The sequence below is a fragment of the Notechis scutatus genome, chromosome 2, assembly GCF_049901735.1.
Source record: "Notechis scutatus isolate UNSWTSFEM ecotype Mainland chromosome 2, rNotScu1.2, whole genome shotgun sequence".
Classification (NCBI taxonomy): domain Eukaryota; kingdom Metazoa; phylum Chordata; class Lepidosauria; order Squamata; family Elapidae; genus Notechis; species Notechis scutatus.
Window position 1 is genome coordinate 111,947,693 of NC_142010.1, and position 16,934 is coordinate 111,964,626.

Here is a 16,934-nt window from a genome sequence, read left to right on the forward strand (position 1 = left end):
AAACTAGAAAAAAGGATGAAAGTTCCACAATTCAGAAATTTCTTTTCTTATATCCCAGCCACAATTCCCAATTGCCAAGCTGTTTTGAAGCAGAAAAATATCACAATTTCTCGGTACTTTATGTTTTGACTGCATTGGTTTGCTTTGGGCCCATCAATTAACCATCTCCCAAGCTATGGGATAGGGATTGATATGGTTGGGGATTGCACACTGGGTTTTTTTTAACATTTTTTCATTTAACTTGGGGAGATGTCCAGAATCTTTGGAGTTCAATAAATTCAATGAACTATATTCTGGAACTGACTCGGATATATATATTTTTACACCACAATATCTTTATTTTGGTCTTTGATTCATGTGATATAAAATAGCTATGAAATTAACAGTTATAACATTAAAACAATCTGTCTAAATTTGTAATGACAATGACTATGGATTTACAAGACTGAGATAACAGAAGATGTTCTGTGCTATCTAAAAAGGCTAAAATAATAAGCTGTGGCAACAAAAGTATTGTACAGCTGAGTAACTGGAGGATAAAAACAACAATAAGCTGTGTGAGACCGAGTAGTAGCTGGCAGTCAATAGTTGCCTGCTTCTGTTTTCTCTTTGTTAAGTTAAACATGCCTAATTCCTTTAGCTGTTTTTATAGGATATAGCCTCCAGATCCCTTGTTTTTATTACTCTTCTATGCTCTTTCCAGGGCCTCATCATTTTTATACTGTGATCAGAAATGGATGCAATACAGTATTTCAAAAGTGGCTTCACCAGTGCAGTATAGAATAGTAGTATCACTTCCGTTGATCTTCATAGTGTCCGTTAATGCAGGCGTTGCAAATATTAATTCACTAGTACAGCATCCATCACAGAATGTCTGAACTCTAAATATCTGGATTATGCAATGGCTGTACTTTGGATATGACAAAATTGTATTACATAGACTTTCCCCACCCAAAACATGGCAACTTTAATTAGTGTGGAACTTCAACTCCTCAGAATTCCTCAGGGCAAATTCTGGAATTTGAAGTCCACACATCTTCAAATTACCAACTTTGTAAAACAGGTACAGACCAACGTGAAGTTGTACAGTATACAGATTAGGGTAAAATAGTGCACTATTCTGTACAGTATAGCGGTGTTTCTCAATCTTGATAATTTGAAGATACTTGGACCAACTCCCAGAATTCCCTAGTTAGTCTGGCTAGCTGAGGAATTCTGGGAGTTGAACTCCACACTTTTTCAAGTTGCCAAGGTTGAGAAACTTTGCTGTATAGGGCTTCTTTCCATGGCTCATTCTTACACATGTGGTTGATTAATTTGCCAACTTAACTCTGATTTTTGCATCAGATTTTGTGTTAACTCAGAAAACCGTAGTTTCGGATGGAAACCATCTAAAAGTCATACAAAATCAGGAAGACACGTTTGACTTTAAAGATCAAACCCAGACCTTAGCAAAATCAAAACTGCAATATCACAAAATAAATGTTTATCTGCTTTGTCCAATTATTTATCGGTTGATACCGGCTGATTTTTTTAGGTAAGAAATATTTAAACAACATTTTAGGATTAAAACTGGGAAATCTTTACCTTTTGATGCTGCTATTTACACAAAGTATCCTTGCGTTCCCTTGAAACTAATCAAGGTCTTATATATGTGTTATATAAAGTCGTCTCGTGGAATAATGCGTTCTTTAAAGGCTCGATAAATTAATCTCAAACGGGACTCCAGTCGAGGCCAATTCCTTCTGTCATCGATGAAAGGGCTCGGATTTACTCCTTCCCACGAGGTTCTTGGTCGTTTCCCGCCCGAGCAGAGGGTTGGACTAGAAAACCTCCAAGGCCCCTTCCAACTCTTGCTATTCTGCTTCTTCCAGCTCTTCCCGCCTTCATTTGAGACCCCGCGTTTGAAAAGTTCCTTTGCCCTTCAGTACCGCGACTCCATTGCGCCGGAAAAAATAATAATCGGTTCTTCCTCGATCCTCTTGCTGGCCTAAATTGGGGGCGTCGCCGCAATTTTTTTGCCGCTTGAAGACATGGCCGGCGGCGTGGCTCCCTCGCTCCGTGTGCTGGTAGACATGGACGGGGTTTTGAGCGACTTCGAGGGCGGGCTGCTCCGCGACTTTGTCGCTTCCTACCCCGGGGAGCCTCACGTGGAACCGGCGCAACGAAAGGGCTTTTCAGCGCAGGATCAGTACCGTCGTCTGCGGGAAGACCTAGGGGTGAGCTTCTGATAGCTAGATCCCGGGGTAGGAGGAACTCTGGATCTCCTTTCCCCTCCGCTTGGTTATTCCTGCATCTGAAGGAGAACGGGGAGAAATACTGTGGTAGAGAGCAGGTCTCAGGTTTTCTCTCTAGCATTTTTTAAAATCGTAGTTTCTGTTCATACCGAGATAAACATCAGAACATTTAAGGGGCTTTTACAAAAAATATATATCTATCTGCTTTGAAAATATTTTGGAAGATTTCCTAAGCAAAGCAAACACAGATCTGGTGTTCCTTAACACCACCCCAACTTTGTCAGGTTTCCATATCTTTCTGTTGTTGTTGTTTTAAGGAATCATTCATCAATCCACCTCTTAAAGAAGTGGCTTTTTTTTTTTGAAGCTAGCAAAAGATTGCAAAAGTTTGAGCTGCTCTATTGAGCGCCAGATTATTGCAATATGCAAGGCCCAAAGCAGTTTTGCCTCTTAATATTATAGTATTAAGAGGCAGGGAAGAGCATTTCTGCAGTACTGTACAGGTAAAATCGGCAGCTTTAAAGTTTTAAAATAAAGTTTTAGCTGAAGCATTGTAAATTTGCTTCATATTGTGAGCTTTTAATTGGTGGAGTGCTTAAGAGTACAATCATATAATTTTTAAAAGCACAGTATTGGATATATAAAATTCTGCACTTTTGTTTGAGAACTGATAAAAGCTGTTGCTTCACTGCTGGCGTTAGTCTGCTGTAAACCTTCCCTTCTAACTTCAGCAGGTGGCAGCCTCTGGCTCTCCTTCTCTGGGTTTGAAAGCTGAGCAGTGTCATCTGCTTAGGATTTAAATCAGGGGCTCCCATGGCTGTAACTAAACTGGGAAGTCAACCCTGGGTTCTTAGGTGCTCTCCCATATCTTCATTTCTGCTAGGAGGTGCAACATTTGCCTTTATACTGAAACAGGAAGAAAAATCAGAACAGGTTTGTAGTAAACTTCCTTCCTGAAGCTTTCAAGACCACAAAGTAAAGGAGTTTGAAATCATATCCTGAAGGACAAGTGGCAATCTCTCTCACAGTCAATTTTGTCCAAATTGACACAAAAACTTTTGAGAGGAGAGAAATATACCTGTTTTTTGTTCTTAGTTGGGCATCCCTTTGATACAGGAACCACACAAATTGCCTATGGTACCCCCTTTATAATATTTGCCCTCTCCTTTCCAGCAGTCCTGGGCTGTTTTCTCAGAGGAAGTCAAAGGAAAGAGACTGTCTCTTTTCTCACCTATACCTTGGATCAGATCTCTGATACTCTGCAATCTTGAGAAGTGGCATCGGCAATTAGTTCAACAGCTGGCTGGCAGGAACCAAGCCTCTGCATTTGGGGGCATAAGTGGCATTACCCAGACAGCAAGGAAAGTGTGAGGAATTCCCTTCCACATCATAGTTTGGTGTGTGAATGCAGCTTGATGCAACCCATACATTTGTTACTAAAAAGATGAGTGTCTTGGTGACTTGAAGATGTGTGGACTTCAGCTTCCAGAATTCCCCAGCCAGCTTCAATTCTGGGAGTTGAAGTCCACAGATCTTCAAGCCACCAAGTTTAAGAAACACTGCACTAACAGGTTATCTATGTATGCCTAGTAATCCTTCTACTGCTTATTCATTCTAATAATTACAAAGCAGTTACAGCTATTTACCTAAGCTGTATCTTGCAAGGTTTGAGAATCATTTTAGTGTCATCCCTCAATTACAACAATGTTCTTCACTTTTCTAAGTTTTTGAGTAAGGAACAGATTCAAGAGTATAAACTTAGTTTTATTTGAAAAAGAACGAATGAGATAGAAATATAATCATGACAGTCACGCTAGCTACTTTAAATATCTTGCACCAATGACCCATTTTAATTTCTTGCTTTAAAAAACAGCTTGGCCTTTAGTACTACTTACCTGACGCCTTGGAACATGGTTTGAAATGAACTTAAAACATGACATCTACTTTCTTTATATGATTTTTAAAGCTACCTGAATTTTAAACAATTAAACTGTCTTAACCATAATTCTAAATATGCTATTTTTAGGACAAAATAGCCAGTGTCTATGAGTCACCTGGCTTCTTTCTGAGTCTGCAGCCCATCCCAGGAGCTATTGAAGCAATGCACGAGATGATTCAAATGCCCAAGTAAGGACCATTTGACATTAAGAACATGTTGGCATCAGCATACATTTTCTTCTTGTAATGGAGATTATCTTGTCTTTTCAGCACTGAAGTTTTTATTTGCACAAGTCCTATACGAAAATATGACTACTGCGTTTCAGAAAAGGTTGGCAATTCTTCCCTCTTAAACTCTTACCATGCAAACTCTTTTCTTTCTTTGGTTTTCTTTCCTTGCCTCATCCCTGGTCAGTGGTTAATAACAAGACAATGTCAGAACAGGTTTGGGTGGCTTTCATACCATGCCTCGGCTTTAGTTCTTCTGAGATTACAGAAAAGTTCTGTCTTAGTCCAGGGTACTAAACTCTTAAGAAGATTACTAGCCATTAAAATCCAAATCCTCTATTGCCCTATACAAACTGAAATCTTGCCATTACAAAGCCGCTAAAGAGATACATCCCTTTGAAGGAAAAAAATATCAAGTATATTTACTCCTTAATAAACAAAATATACTCCATTCATCAAAACATTAATATGGTACTAATCAGAAAGGGTGGCTGTTTCAAAACAGCACAGGTCATCTGCAAAGGCTGCTGCTATCTGATTTTAAAACTTGTAAGTGGCACTTGAGAAAGGATTATATTGTCCAATAGTTTATACATATGTTTATACATATGCATCTTATGAAATATGCATAGTTAAGATGCTGAAACTTAAAGGCCCATGTTACTTGATTCATGTAGTAATTTCCTAAGTTTGTCACTGCCACCTAGTTATGAAAGACTTGTTTTATTCTCTTCCGTCTACAATATTTATCAATTTATTAAGAGTTTTATGCCGGGGGACTTCTGGTGACACTTCCGTCGAGGACGGACAGAGACCGCGATTGTGCGCAGCTTTGATACATGCTTACCCTGTTGGAGGGGTCCCTACGGAACCGGAACCATCAGACCCACCTCGGAGGGGTGGGGGAAGAGGGGGAGACCCCCAGCTGGGTTGAGGGGAGTCGCATCTCCCCTCCCTGGCTTGGTATACTCCCCTGGAAGACAGGGAGAAGCGGCAGTTTTAATGGTTGCCCTGAAGAGGGGAAGCTACCAGGACCTAAGTGTGTGCTGGAGAGGTGAACCGGTGAGTGTCATGTATCCAGACAAGAGAAGCTGAACCTTTTGTTTTAATAACCCCGAAAAGCAGAAAGATTCCTCACTTGAGAGTACAACAGCGGCGAGTAGAAAACAAGAGGACAATATAAGGTAAATAAAAAACTGGACTACAAAAGAGCTTTAACCAAATTAAGGACGGAATTGGATTGAAAAAAGGGGGGGAAAAGAACTTTGAAAAGTGGAAGTGATATAGAAAACTTAGAGGCTGGTAAATGTGTAAAGATTTATAATGTAGTGCTTTGCAAAATGAGCAAAGACCTTTGAATGTTTGGAGAGTATCAGCAGCTTGAGATATAGTCCAAGCATTGTGACTTAAAGCTACATAGGATAAGTCTCCTAATGTCTTACAGTAAAAAAAAGCTTTCTTGAAAGCTGTAAGTACCTTTCTTCTAATAACTGCTTTATCATCACTTGACAGTATATATGGGTCGCGCAACACTTGGGTCCTAAATTTGTGGAGCGACTAATTCTGACTCGAGATAAAACAGTTGTTTCAGCTGATCTGCTCATTGATGACAAGGACACCATTAAAGGTAAGAGGATCTGTGCTACCACTTCAACTTTACCTCACAGTGCTGTATTATTTGGTTATATTTTTAATATCCTTTCCAATTTTTCTCAGGGGTAGAGCCAAATCCAAGCTGGGAACACATCTTGTTCTCTTGCTGTCACAACAAACATCTAAAGCTACAGCCGCCACGGAGGAGACTTGAATCATGGGCTGATGACTGGAAGGCAATACTGAAGAGCAAACGTTCCAAGTGAAGCATAAAGAAAAGAACATTTTATTTCTCAAAGGCTCTGGGAAGTATTTGCTGATCACCAATCCCAACTGGAAACAGAGACACGCCCTTCAAGTCAAATGATCCATATGGGAATAGGATTATATCTTAATTCTAAATGTGCTTGAATGATCTGAGTTATTAAAATGTTAAACCCTTGGATGGAATGATTGTTATGTTTGCCAATTAATTAAATGAACAAAAGAGCTCTAAAAATGTAAGACAACTCTTTGATTCATTATCTTTCCCCCCCTGCTACTTACTGAAAAATAAATCTCAAGACCATGTATTTCTATTCTTTCAGCTCTCCTCTACAAACAGTCTACAATAGTTACCAAGGCCCTTTAGCAACAGGATTATAGCAACTGGTTCATATTTATAAATAAATATGAACTGAAAAGCACAAAGGAACCCATCCATTCTAAAAGTCCACTGTATGTTTCCCAAGGAAACTCTCAGGATTATTTACAGTCATTTTTAAAACAGAATACCTATAGAGAATTCTTTCTCTTTTCCTCTGGGATGTGTGACAGGAAAGAATCTTGCTCCTCATTCAGGGAGGATCTCGCTGGCTGCCTCCTGGGCTGCATTCATCCTTGGGCAGTGGAATCCCGACTGCCGAGTGCCTGGTTAAGCTCCTGGCCTGCTCCACCTGAAAGGGGCTGCAATAATCCTCGAGGAAAATAGTGGCCAGGTTTTTCAGCCTTCTGTTGTTTGAGAGGGAGAAGCGCAGCATGCACTCGATCACAGGGAGGGTGGTGATCTCTTGGCGGGACTGGGGTGTGAACAAGTACATCAGAGTTGTAACTGCAGACAGCACTGTCTCTTCATTGGCACTTGCCAGACAGTTGACAACAGCTGACACTCCACCGGCCTCTAGTATATAGTCTTTGTTGATTTTGTCCAGGCAGAGATTACAGAGTCCTCCTGAAAAATAAGAGAATGAGGTGATAAAGATAGTAACAGGGTGGTTTGGTTCATTTCATTTTAATAACAATGTACAGTTCAGTAGTTCCAAGACAACTTGGTCTCTTGTTTCTGTCTGTAAATGGTTTGGGGCTAAATCTGATACAAGTACAGTACTGAACTGCTCATTTGGTGACCATTTGAACTTACAATGACTGTAAAAAAGCAGTATTGTGACTGATCCTTGGAAGTTGCAGCCATCACAGAATCCTGCAGTCATGTGGTCACAATTCAGGTCCTAGACAACCATCATACATTTAGTTTAAAATGTGTGATCACCATTTGCAGCCAAAGTCAATGGGGAAGCTGGCAGGAAGTCACAAGCCATGGTCACATGATATTCATATATCTAAACAACCATGGGTAGTTCACTTAACAGCTGCAGTCGGAACTGATGATGTAAGTTGATGTATTCATGTGATGTTTCACTTTACAACTGTGTGGTTTAGCAACAGTTGTCAGTCGTAATTGCAGTTGGTATCCGAGGTTTACCTACAATATATAGTATAAGCAAACTTGCAAGCTATTTATATGAATGATATCCATCAAAAAAAGCTTTCAGGAGGTGTAAAAACATCTGCATCCGCAGAATCCTTACATTGGGAAGCTTGAATGAGCGTGCTGAGATCTAAACTGAGACAACTATTACTCACCAGTCACATATGGTCATACCTACCAGTAGAATCAGTCATAAATACTGCCCTGTCAAATGGGAAGACACAGCAGAGAAGGACCAAATTTCCTCAGTTCAAATGACCAACTTATAACAAAGATACATTCAGAATCTTAAAAGTCATAAAATACTGCTTGTAAATTTTATATACAGATTATGAGTTTGTGCAAATGTTTGTGAGAAAGAACAAAACAGTACACCTCCTGAATTTGGAATCTATAACATCAGAATTATAACATAGTGTCCACATTTGGAAAAACTTGTATTTGCAATCTAGTTTGTAAATACAAGTTTTTCCAAATGTGTACACTATTTTATAATACATTTATAAATATGTACATTTGGATTTTTTTGGCGAAAAGGAGGAAAGGCAGGTAAGAGAAATGATGCAGAGTTGACAAGCACCCTCTAAGAGCCAATATAGTTTATGTTTAACTATTTTGACATTGGCAAAAGTTCCTCTATGCAAAAAAATACTGAATAGTTTCCCCTTTTAAAAATCCTACTTCTTTTTCTAAAGTTGGAATTTTATAACATGCAAATGTTTTATAAAAAAAATTAAGTAATCTACATAATTAATTTCAATTGCACTCGATTTTGTTATGAAAACCTTTTCTTGCAAATAAACTGAAGGTAATCGAGAGAGAGAGAGGGAGGGGGAGGTAGAGAGAGTTGATGATTTAATCTAACCTCCCTCCCTCTCTCTCTCTTTCACACATACACACACAAACACATAGAGGCAGGGGTGGGATTCAAATTTCTTAATAGCTGGTTCTGTGGGCGTGGCTTGGTGGTCATGGCTTGTACGTAAATATTATAAATATTTATATAAATATTGAATTTTTTTATAAAAAAGAACAACTTTTACCCAAAATCAGGCAAAGCAGGCAGGTAGATTGAGTTGCTCACAGAATCACAGATTCATTCAGAGATCTATCTGCCATTGGCTAGCTGAGTCTGTCACATAAAATTTGCTTGCAAGCAAACTCATAGCATTTGCTAGCAAGCGAACTCACAAAATTAACTCACAATACACCATGTATGTAAATATTGGTTTTTTTTTATAAAAAAGAGCAACTTTTACCCAAAATAGGCAAAGCAGGCAGGCAGATTGCGTTGCTCACAAAATCACAGATTAACTTAGAGATCTGTGTTTCTGCCATCAGCTAGCTGAGTCTGCCCTGCTTCAGTCCTAAGGAAGGTTCAGCTCTGCTTTTAAGCAGAGCCGAAGATCTAAAGATTAGCTAGAAAGCAAGAAATCTAATGATTTCCTGCTTTCTAGCTAATCTAAATCTCCTGACACAGCAGAACAGTAGATGGTCGGAAAAAGGAAAGATAGCAATTTAGCAGGCAAGTTTGCCAGGTAAGGAGTGAGTGAGCGGGGAGGGAGGGTCATGCCTTGTGTTCCTGTGCAGCCTGGATTAATTGCTTTGGGGGGTGTTCTGGGGTGACATTTCTCTGCAGACCACCAAAATTTTCTCACCGACCACCAGTGGTTGGCGATCACTGCTTTATATTACTGCTCTCAGCTGTACTCTGGGTTATGTTTGCTGGTGTATTTTGGTAGCGTCCTCTTGCCGTTATTTTCAAAATCTGTTCAACCTACTTCCATACCTTCGCCAGAGAGTTAGTAAAGCAAGGGTGAGGAAACTAGCCCTTCTACTTCTCTGATCATTGCTTATGCAGGGAAAGGCTTCTGAAACATTTAGTTTAGCAGTAAATTACATAATTACAGGTTCTTCACAGCTTAAACTGAAGACAGTTGAACACTGCAATGGAAAAGGCTAACATCCTAGCTTCTCCTATGTCCTATAACTATTGAGAAATGGTTCTATTTCATGGAAAATGTTGAAATCCAGGCCTTACCAAGTGCGAATTCCACAAGATTTTCATTGTCCTCAGTGAGCATGTCCAGAAACAGATCCAAGACCCTGAGCTGCCGCAGATATTCATAATTTTGGGGATCATAAGCAAAATTGGCCAGATTAGCCAACACTTGCTCTTTGGCATCTGCAACATAAATAAAAGAATTCAATATTAAAAAAGCACTTGTAAAAGTCAATGTGGAAGTACAAACTGTCCAATAAATTATACTCACCTGAGCTATCTGTCACTTGAAATTCAGTGACTAAGGTTTGCAAGTATTCAAGCCGACCCAGGCCTACTTCCTTCTGATTTTGGGACATAGATGCTAGATAAATAGAAGACTAAACAGTATTAAGAACATCAGTTGGTGTTATGGCTTGTATCAATACTTATTATAAATGTATGCATTTCAATTGTCCCAGTGTATGTTATTCAATACCATCTTCAAAAATACCAGAGTGGTATATAAAAACATTGCTAGGTAACCATGCACAATAACAGTAATAATTTTAACAAATATTATATCTTCTCTTCCAGCAGGTTAAATGTGACTGATGGTGTTTGTTTGATTTGATTTTTAGAGTAGAGTTTCCAATTCTTTTTGCTTTTGTTTAGGATCTAAATTTAATTAATATCTTCAGATTTAGAAGATTTATTTAATATCTTAATTAAATCTTCCTTCCATGTGGATCACAGTAAAGTTGTATTTGCCAAATCTTAGCATATAGCATATTTCTCCTAAACTATTATAATATAAAGAAGACTAATTCTGCTCGATCACTGTTTCAAAATATGATTGTAAATGTATGCTGATATTCCAACAAATCACAAAGCCATGTGTCAAGCATTTGATTATAGTAGTGGCGTTCAAGTTACTTACAAGGATGTAGGGTCACTTCAGGAGGATTTATTAACTTGTTCTGGAAATAGCCACTGATGAATGTTTCCTTTAACAACACTCCATTTAAAATGCAAGCATTGCCACATATTCTATTTATTTGTATCCCATCTTTATTTATTTTTTTACAAATACAGCAACTCAAGGTGGTGAACATATCCAACACATCTTTCTCGTACTTTCCCTACAACAACATCCCAGTGAAGGGGGAACTTCTGGTTTGCCAGGTTTCGGCGGCGGAAGGGATTCGTGATCCTGCGCGATCCCTGTTGCACTAGTCGCCTTGATGCCTCCGATCCCGACGGGTCTGGAGGATAAGGCTGCCCCGTAGAGGCAGCCGAAGATAGGGGGGATCCGGATAGCGGTTTGGGGGTATCGCAGACCCCCTCCCCAGCCGGCAAAACCCCCTTTTCTCAAGGCAGTGGAGCGGCGGTCAGTAATGGCCGCCACAAACAAGCCGCCACAAACAAGCCGGCAGCTGGACAAGATAGTGCTGGAGGAAGAAGGAGAAAGTTTTGAAATGAAAGTTCTTTGGCTGAACCGGGATCTTAAGATACATCTAACATCCTGAAAACTTTGGTTTTTTGAACGATACTTTGTTTCCAGAGGAGATTTTTAAAGTGGTGAATGGAAGTGATGAAAGAGAAAGTTTACTCTCCTTCCCTACGGAGTTAACAAATGGACATTGAAAAACCTGCTTTTTTATAGAAGGTAAAAATTTAAAGCTCTTTGTTACAAGTAGGAAGGGAGAGGACAAAAAAAAATTATATTAAGATCTTGTTGGAGGAGATGCCTGGAAGATTTTGAGACTAGAAGTTAATTGCAATAAGGCTTTAAAATACATACTGGTTTTTTTTTATTTCCAATTGATATTACCCCAGGAAGAGAAAGTGTAAAGGGAAGAACTTTGTGCTCTGTTTGGACTGCTTGATGACTGGGACTTTGGGGAACTGTTTTAAGCTTTGAAATATCTTGGTTGTTTTAAGAAGAAGAAGAGGGAAAAAGAAAAAAGAAGAAAAGGTTTATAATGGCTTTATCTGTTGATGAACTAAGAAAAGAATATGGAAAAACAAAGAAAGAAGGCAAGGACGCTTTGGAAGAAGCCTTTCACTTTTTAGAAATGGCGCTTGCTATTTATCAGCAAACACAACAACTGATAGAGGAAGCAGAAGAAGAAGAAGAAGAAGCTATCTTTAATGAATCCAAAAGTTTGATTAAGAAAGAAAGGAGAAAGAGAGGAAGGAAAATGAAGGACTTAAGACCTAAAAAAACACCCAAGAAAGAGAAAAATAAGATGCAAAATCAATACAATGTTAGAAAGCAAAAGAAAAGAGGAATACAACAGAGAGGGGAAGCTAAAAAGGCGGAGGTTAGGAGGGGGGGGGGGTAAAAAGGCCAGGTGGGATAAGAAAGGAAGGGAAAAGGGGGAAAAAAGCCACAAAGGTATGAAACAAGATGGGAAAAAGCAATTTTTTTTTAGGGATAAAGGGTAATGTATAATTTTTTTTAAAAAAAAAAGATTCTGCAAGGTACATAAGATAGTATTGTAGTATTTGTATTAGAAATAGAAAATTAGAATTTTATAAGATCTAAAAAAAGATTAAAATATTAAAATGCTTAATGATAGATTTTAAGATTTAATAAAATATTAAAGGGAATGTTTAAAATATTTAGTTCAATTATAGAGTTTAATTGACTATTGTGTTGATGTTATTATAAACTTATTATTGCAGCATTTGTCTTTGAAATAGATAATTGGAATGTTACAAGATTTAATATTTAATTATGTTCTTAATTATTTTATAGATTAACTATTTTTTCTTTTTCTTAAAATTTAGTAGGTAGAATGTACTAAGCAGAATCAGATTGGGAACTAGGTGTTATTTTAAATGTCAATTTAGGGGAACGATAGAAAGGCATCATACTTCGATTAGTGATTTCAGGAGAAATCTTTTTTTTTATTATTATAGGGAATGAGATAAATGGATAATTGGAAAAGAATGGACAAAAGATACAAGTATAATGATTTAAACTTAAGATGAAATAAATAAAATAGAATTAAGAAGAGTGAAAAGTGGGGAGAAGTTATATAGAAGATATAGAATGGTAAATAAGATAGGTAATGGTATATAAGATGAGCATGAATTTAATTGAAGTCCGTATAAAGAGAGGTAATCCGGGGCCAAGCCACTTTCTAAAAAGAAGTTTTATGTTTTTGTGTTTATGTTTGTTTGAGAATTAATAAAACCTTGGAGGAATGTCAGATGAGAATAATTTTAAACAAGTCAGAGGGAAATATGAATATGATGACTATAAAATGAATAAATATAGAAATGTAATTGAATAAGAGTAAAGAGAAATAATGAGAAATTTGCTAAAAGATATTTATGTGTCCATATGGAAATGGGATAGATTAGAATTATGTTGTATAAAATAATGTTTTATCTGCCTTGTAAACATTTATAATGGAGAGGTTTTATGTGTTCAATGTTTAATGATGTTTTGTTTGTCTTTAAAATTAATAAAATTTGTCTCAAAAAAAACCAACATCCCAGTGAAGTGGGTTGGGCTAAAAGAAAAAGGAGTGATGCAAAATCACCCAGCCTGTTTTCATGGCTAAGGCAGGATTTGAACGCAAGGCCTCCAGTTTTCTAGCTGTTTGTTAACCAATTGTTAACTTGTTAAAATGGTAGCTCCATAACTTTACCATAACATTGTCATGTTTCTAACAGCTCCTTTTGTGTCCATGGCAAATGAAATTTCATTTTCAGCTCTAAGTTTTAATAACATAGCAATATACGTTTTCATAACAGCAATATACCTCTTCACAGTGCTTTACAGTCCTCTCTAATCAAACATCCAAAAAACAACAATAAAAGATGGATTCGGTTATAACCTAACTATAAGACGTAAGGATCTTATTTCTTCATATAGGCAACTAGCTAATAAAAGTATCTTCGTTTGCATATTTTTTGCATATAAAAAGGAACTACAGTAATCATCAATACTACACTCGTGAGTGTAATATACCAGGGTCTTCTTGTTGGTCCAAATGGTGTCACGTAAAAGTCCCGAAAAGGAAACGGAGCCACCGCTTCTCCCACCTGCTGGATTTCCCGGATTCTCCAACTAGGCGCCTCAAATTCCATCAAGCCCTTGGTGGGGGGAGAGGGGAGGAGACAAGAAATCAAAACTACATCCCAGCAAAGACCTGCAAAGTTAAGTTAAAGCGAAACAGGAAGCCGGAAGTTACGTTTAGGGACAAGGGGAAAGGTCGTCCCCAACGGCTTCTTCCCCACGTGCTGTAGTTCCGTGTTTGGTGCGGGAATCCCTCTGAAAGATCCTGTAGGCGGAGCCTCTGCAGCTGCCGCGGGCGCCGCCTCTTCTCTTGGGAGGGGGAGTCCCCGGCGGTTGCTGGTCTCTCGATGATGAATGCAGCGGGAAGGTCGGGGGTGATCGCTTTCTTGCACGACTGGCGGGTCGCAAGGGACGCCCCGCCCCAGTGGGAAGAAGTTGTGGACCCGTGATGTTTCCAAAATAAAGTTTTATACTTTGTTTAGGAGTAAAAACCTCATGGACGGATCGGAGTAAAAAGCTCAACTTTCGCTGGAAATTGACCGGGATGCCTGTGGAGATTCTCAGTCATCATCCAGGTTGCGGTTGTCCCAAAGGTGCTTTTTCAAGAGGCAACTGGATTTTCTTGGTTTTTCTTTGAAGACGTTTCGCTTCTTCAGCTCTGACTGGATGGTGGGGAATGGAAGGATTTATATTCCTTGCAGACAGCTGGTCATTTGCGTTCTTTTTAGCCAGTCGTTAGGGCCACCTGGAGGTTTAGCTGTGTAGTCAGGGTCACCTGAGTGGTGCAAATAGATGTGGAGCCTTCTTGGAACAGTTGAAAGGACTGTGTTTGAAAGGACTGTGTTTGAACAGCCCTCTCTCAACAGAGGGGGAGAAAATAAAACATCTATCTCCAGTCTACAACGCAGTCCTTTAAACGCTCCACACCCATTTGCACCACTCAGGTGACTCTGACAACACAGATAAACCTCCAGGTGGCCTCAGCTACTCTCTAAAAGAATGCAAATGACCAGCTGTCTGCAAGGAGTATGAATCCTTCCTTTTCCCCACCATCCAGTCAGAGCTGAAGAAGCTTCTTGGATGAGAAGTGAAACGTCTTCAAAAAAGAACCAAGAAAGTCCAGTTGCCTCTTGAAAAAAAGCACCTTTGGGACAAATTCATTAGAAGGCTATCTTAATAAAAGGCTACTCCTGGGAGACTCTTATTCCAAGCCCAAGTAGGCAAGGGTCCACATCAAGGTGTCCTTCCAATGTGCGTGTTTGGGAATGAACCCTTGGGCGTAGCAGAAAGGACTGAAGGGACATAGAATGGCACTGGGAGGAGGTCCAAAATCATAAGAGCTTAAGCTTCTGGGAACCTAATATACCTGTACTTTTCTTGGCAGCAGTTTTAGCCCATGGAGTTTTTTCCTAAATCCAGAATACAAATATGAGAAGAAACACTAGAAGGTACACTGCAGGGGCATCAGTAATTATTTGTGGTGGTGGTGGGAGCTAGTCCAAGAAATAACTAATGTTTGGATGACAATTTTTTGAAAAAAAAAAATTCTTAGATTTTCACATAAGGTTAGTCATGCTAGGAATTGCACCATATAAAGAGTTACTTTAAATAATTTAGTTATGGGTTAAGAAGTTCTTACATCTATTTTTCCTTTCTCCTTTAAAATTTATTGCTGCAAATGACAGCCCATGAACTTTTAGGCAAGTCATAAAAGCAAGGAAATGGAATAAGTTGAGAATCCACATCCTGGATTGCGTTTATGGTAACTGAGGAACAAATAGTTTTTTATTTATTTCATTTGCTATGTGTTGTTTTACTATTTCAGTCTCTTTTCTGAAATAAATGGAATGCAGGTCACATTCCATTTTGATAAGAAGTGAAACATTTTCAAAGAAAAAAACAAGGAAGTCATTGCCTTTTGGGGGAAAAAGCACCTTTGGAACTGCAGGAGAAATTAAGAGTACACATTTGACTATGGAAAGCATTGAAATATTTACCATGACCATGGAAAAATAGATATATAACTAGGGATTTTCTTCTGAACTTCCTTGTTGAAAATTGAAGCATTATAGGACTGGCATAAATGTGTTGCCTTCTGGTGATTTTAAACTCTTGCTATACCTTGCAAGTTATTTATAGAATAAAAAGTACTTGGTGACTTAGGAACAGATAAATAATTGGAAGATTTATTGTGTCATGTTTCTATGGAATAACTATAGGAATTTTTAGAATAAGCAACTTTTGTGCCAAAGGAAGTTATGAGAACAGGCTTAGTCTGGCAATAAAGTAGATAGAAAAATTGGTTATATATCAATCCTCTTCCTCTGCAGACCAGCAACTTAAGAGATGAAGAGGGTGAGTTTGGCACCCTGTTCCTCAGTACAGAGTGATTCACATATTCTATTTGAAACTAACTTTAGTTCTGTCATTCAATAAGTATTTTCTCAAAAAGCAATCTAACTGCTAGTTCGGATTATGAAATAGCGATGAAAGATCAAGGTGCACACAAATAATGTCTTGGAGGGGTTGTTCCTTCAATTTTGCCAAGTTTCTGTCTTGTATAATAAAACTAGTTGTGTTGAATTCTGTAGCTTAGGAATTGAATTAAAGCAGAGTATTTCTGTCTCCAGCTTCCAAAGCCAGAAGAAACTAGTTCTGTTTTAGAACTGGGTGATCAAGTAGAAATGAAGACTTGTACAATGAGCTTGAGTGCTAAAAACAACATGGTGGTAAAGGTAGAAGTGAGGTATGGACAAAAAAGACTAATGATACTGCAAAATATAAGTAGGAATTTGTAAATTAATGCAGAGCTCTGCATAGTATTTCTGGGATAATATTCCAACTAGCTACAAGATGGTTGTAAGGGAAGAGAAAGACATATTTCTGAAGGGCTAAATTTGGCCTTAGGTATCATCTTCCAACTCTCAATTTTAATTTATTGAATGATTAACATCATTAAAAATGCCATGAGACCATTAGTGAAGAAAATAGAGAGCCCATTTTTGATACGATAAAAATAACATATGATTGACAAGGAAATACAAGTCTTACAAGGGTTTTGGACTTATTCCAATAAAAGCTGTATTTTACCAGCATGTGCTTTCCCAGAACATTATCAACTTTTGTTTGAAATTTCAGTAGAAAATAAACAATAGACAATCACCACTATATATT

At 38.3% G+C, this 16,934-nt stretch overlaps 2 protein-coding genes across 7 annotated transcripts; one reads left to right on the top strand and one right to left on the bottom strand.

The window, feature by feature from the left end:
* Positions 1-2,033: 2,033 nt before the first annotated feature.
* On the top strand, positions 2,034-6,437 carry NT5C (5', 3'-nucleotidase, cytosolic). The gene is made up of 5 exons (XM_026667452.2): positions 2,034-2,219; positions 4,264-4,364; positions 4,446-4,506; positions 5,916-6,030; positions 6,120-6,437. The coding sequence occupies exons 1-5, from the start codon at positions 2,034-2,036 to the stop codon at positions 6,260-6,262; spliced, it is 606 nt and encodes a 201-aa protein (XP_026523237.1). The 3' UTR covers positions 6,263-6,437.
* On the bottom strand, positions 6,256-14,108 carry ARMC7 (armadillo repeat containing 7). 6 transcript variants are annotated; one of them, XM_026667446.2, is made up of 4 exons: positions 13,787-14,108; positions 10,017-10,109; positions 9,785-9,928; positions 6,256-7,206 (listed from the first exon to the last, which is right to left on the bottom strand). In XM_026667446.2, the coding sequence occupies exons 2-4, from the start codon at positions 10,102-10,104 to the stop codon at positions 6,833-6,835; spliced, it is 606 nt and encodes a 201-aa protein (XP_026523231.1). In that variant the 5' UTR covers positions 10,105-10,109; positions 13,787-14,108; the 3' UTR covers positions 6,256-6,832. The 6 variants fall into 6 exon arrangements, with proteins under 6 accessions (XP_026523231.1, XP_026523227.1, XP_026523229.1 ...); XM_026667442.2 differs by having other exon boundaries at positions 10,017-10,125; positions 13,787-14,106; XM_026667444.2 differs by having other exon boundaries at positions 13,713-14,106.
* Positions 14,109-16,934: the final 2,826 nt, after the last annotated feature.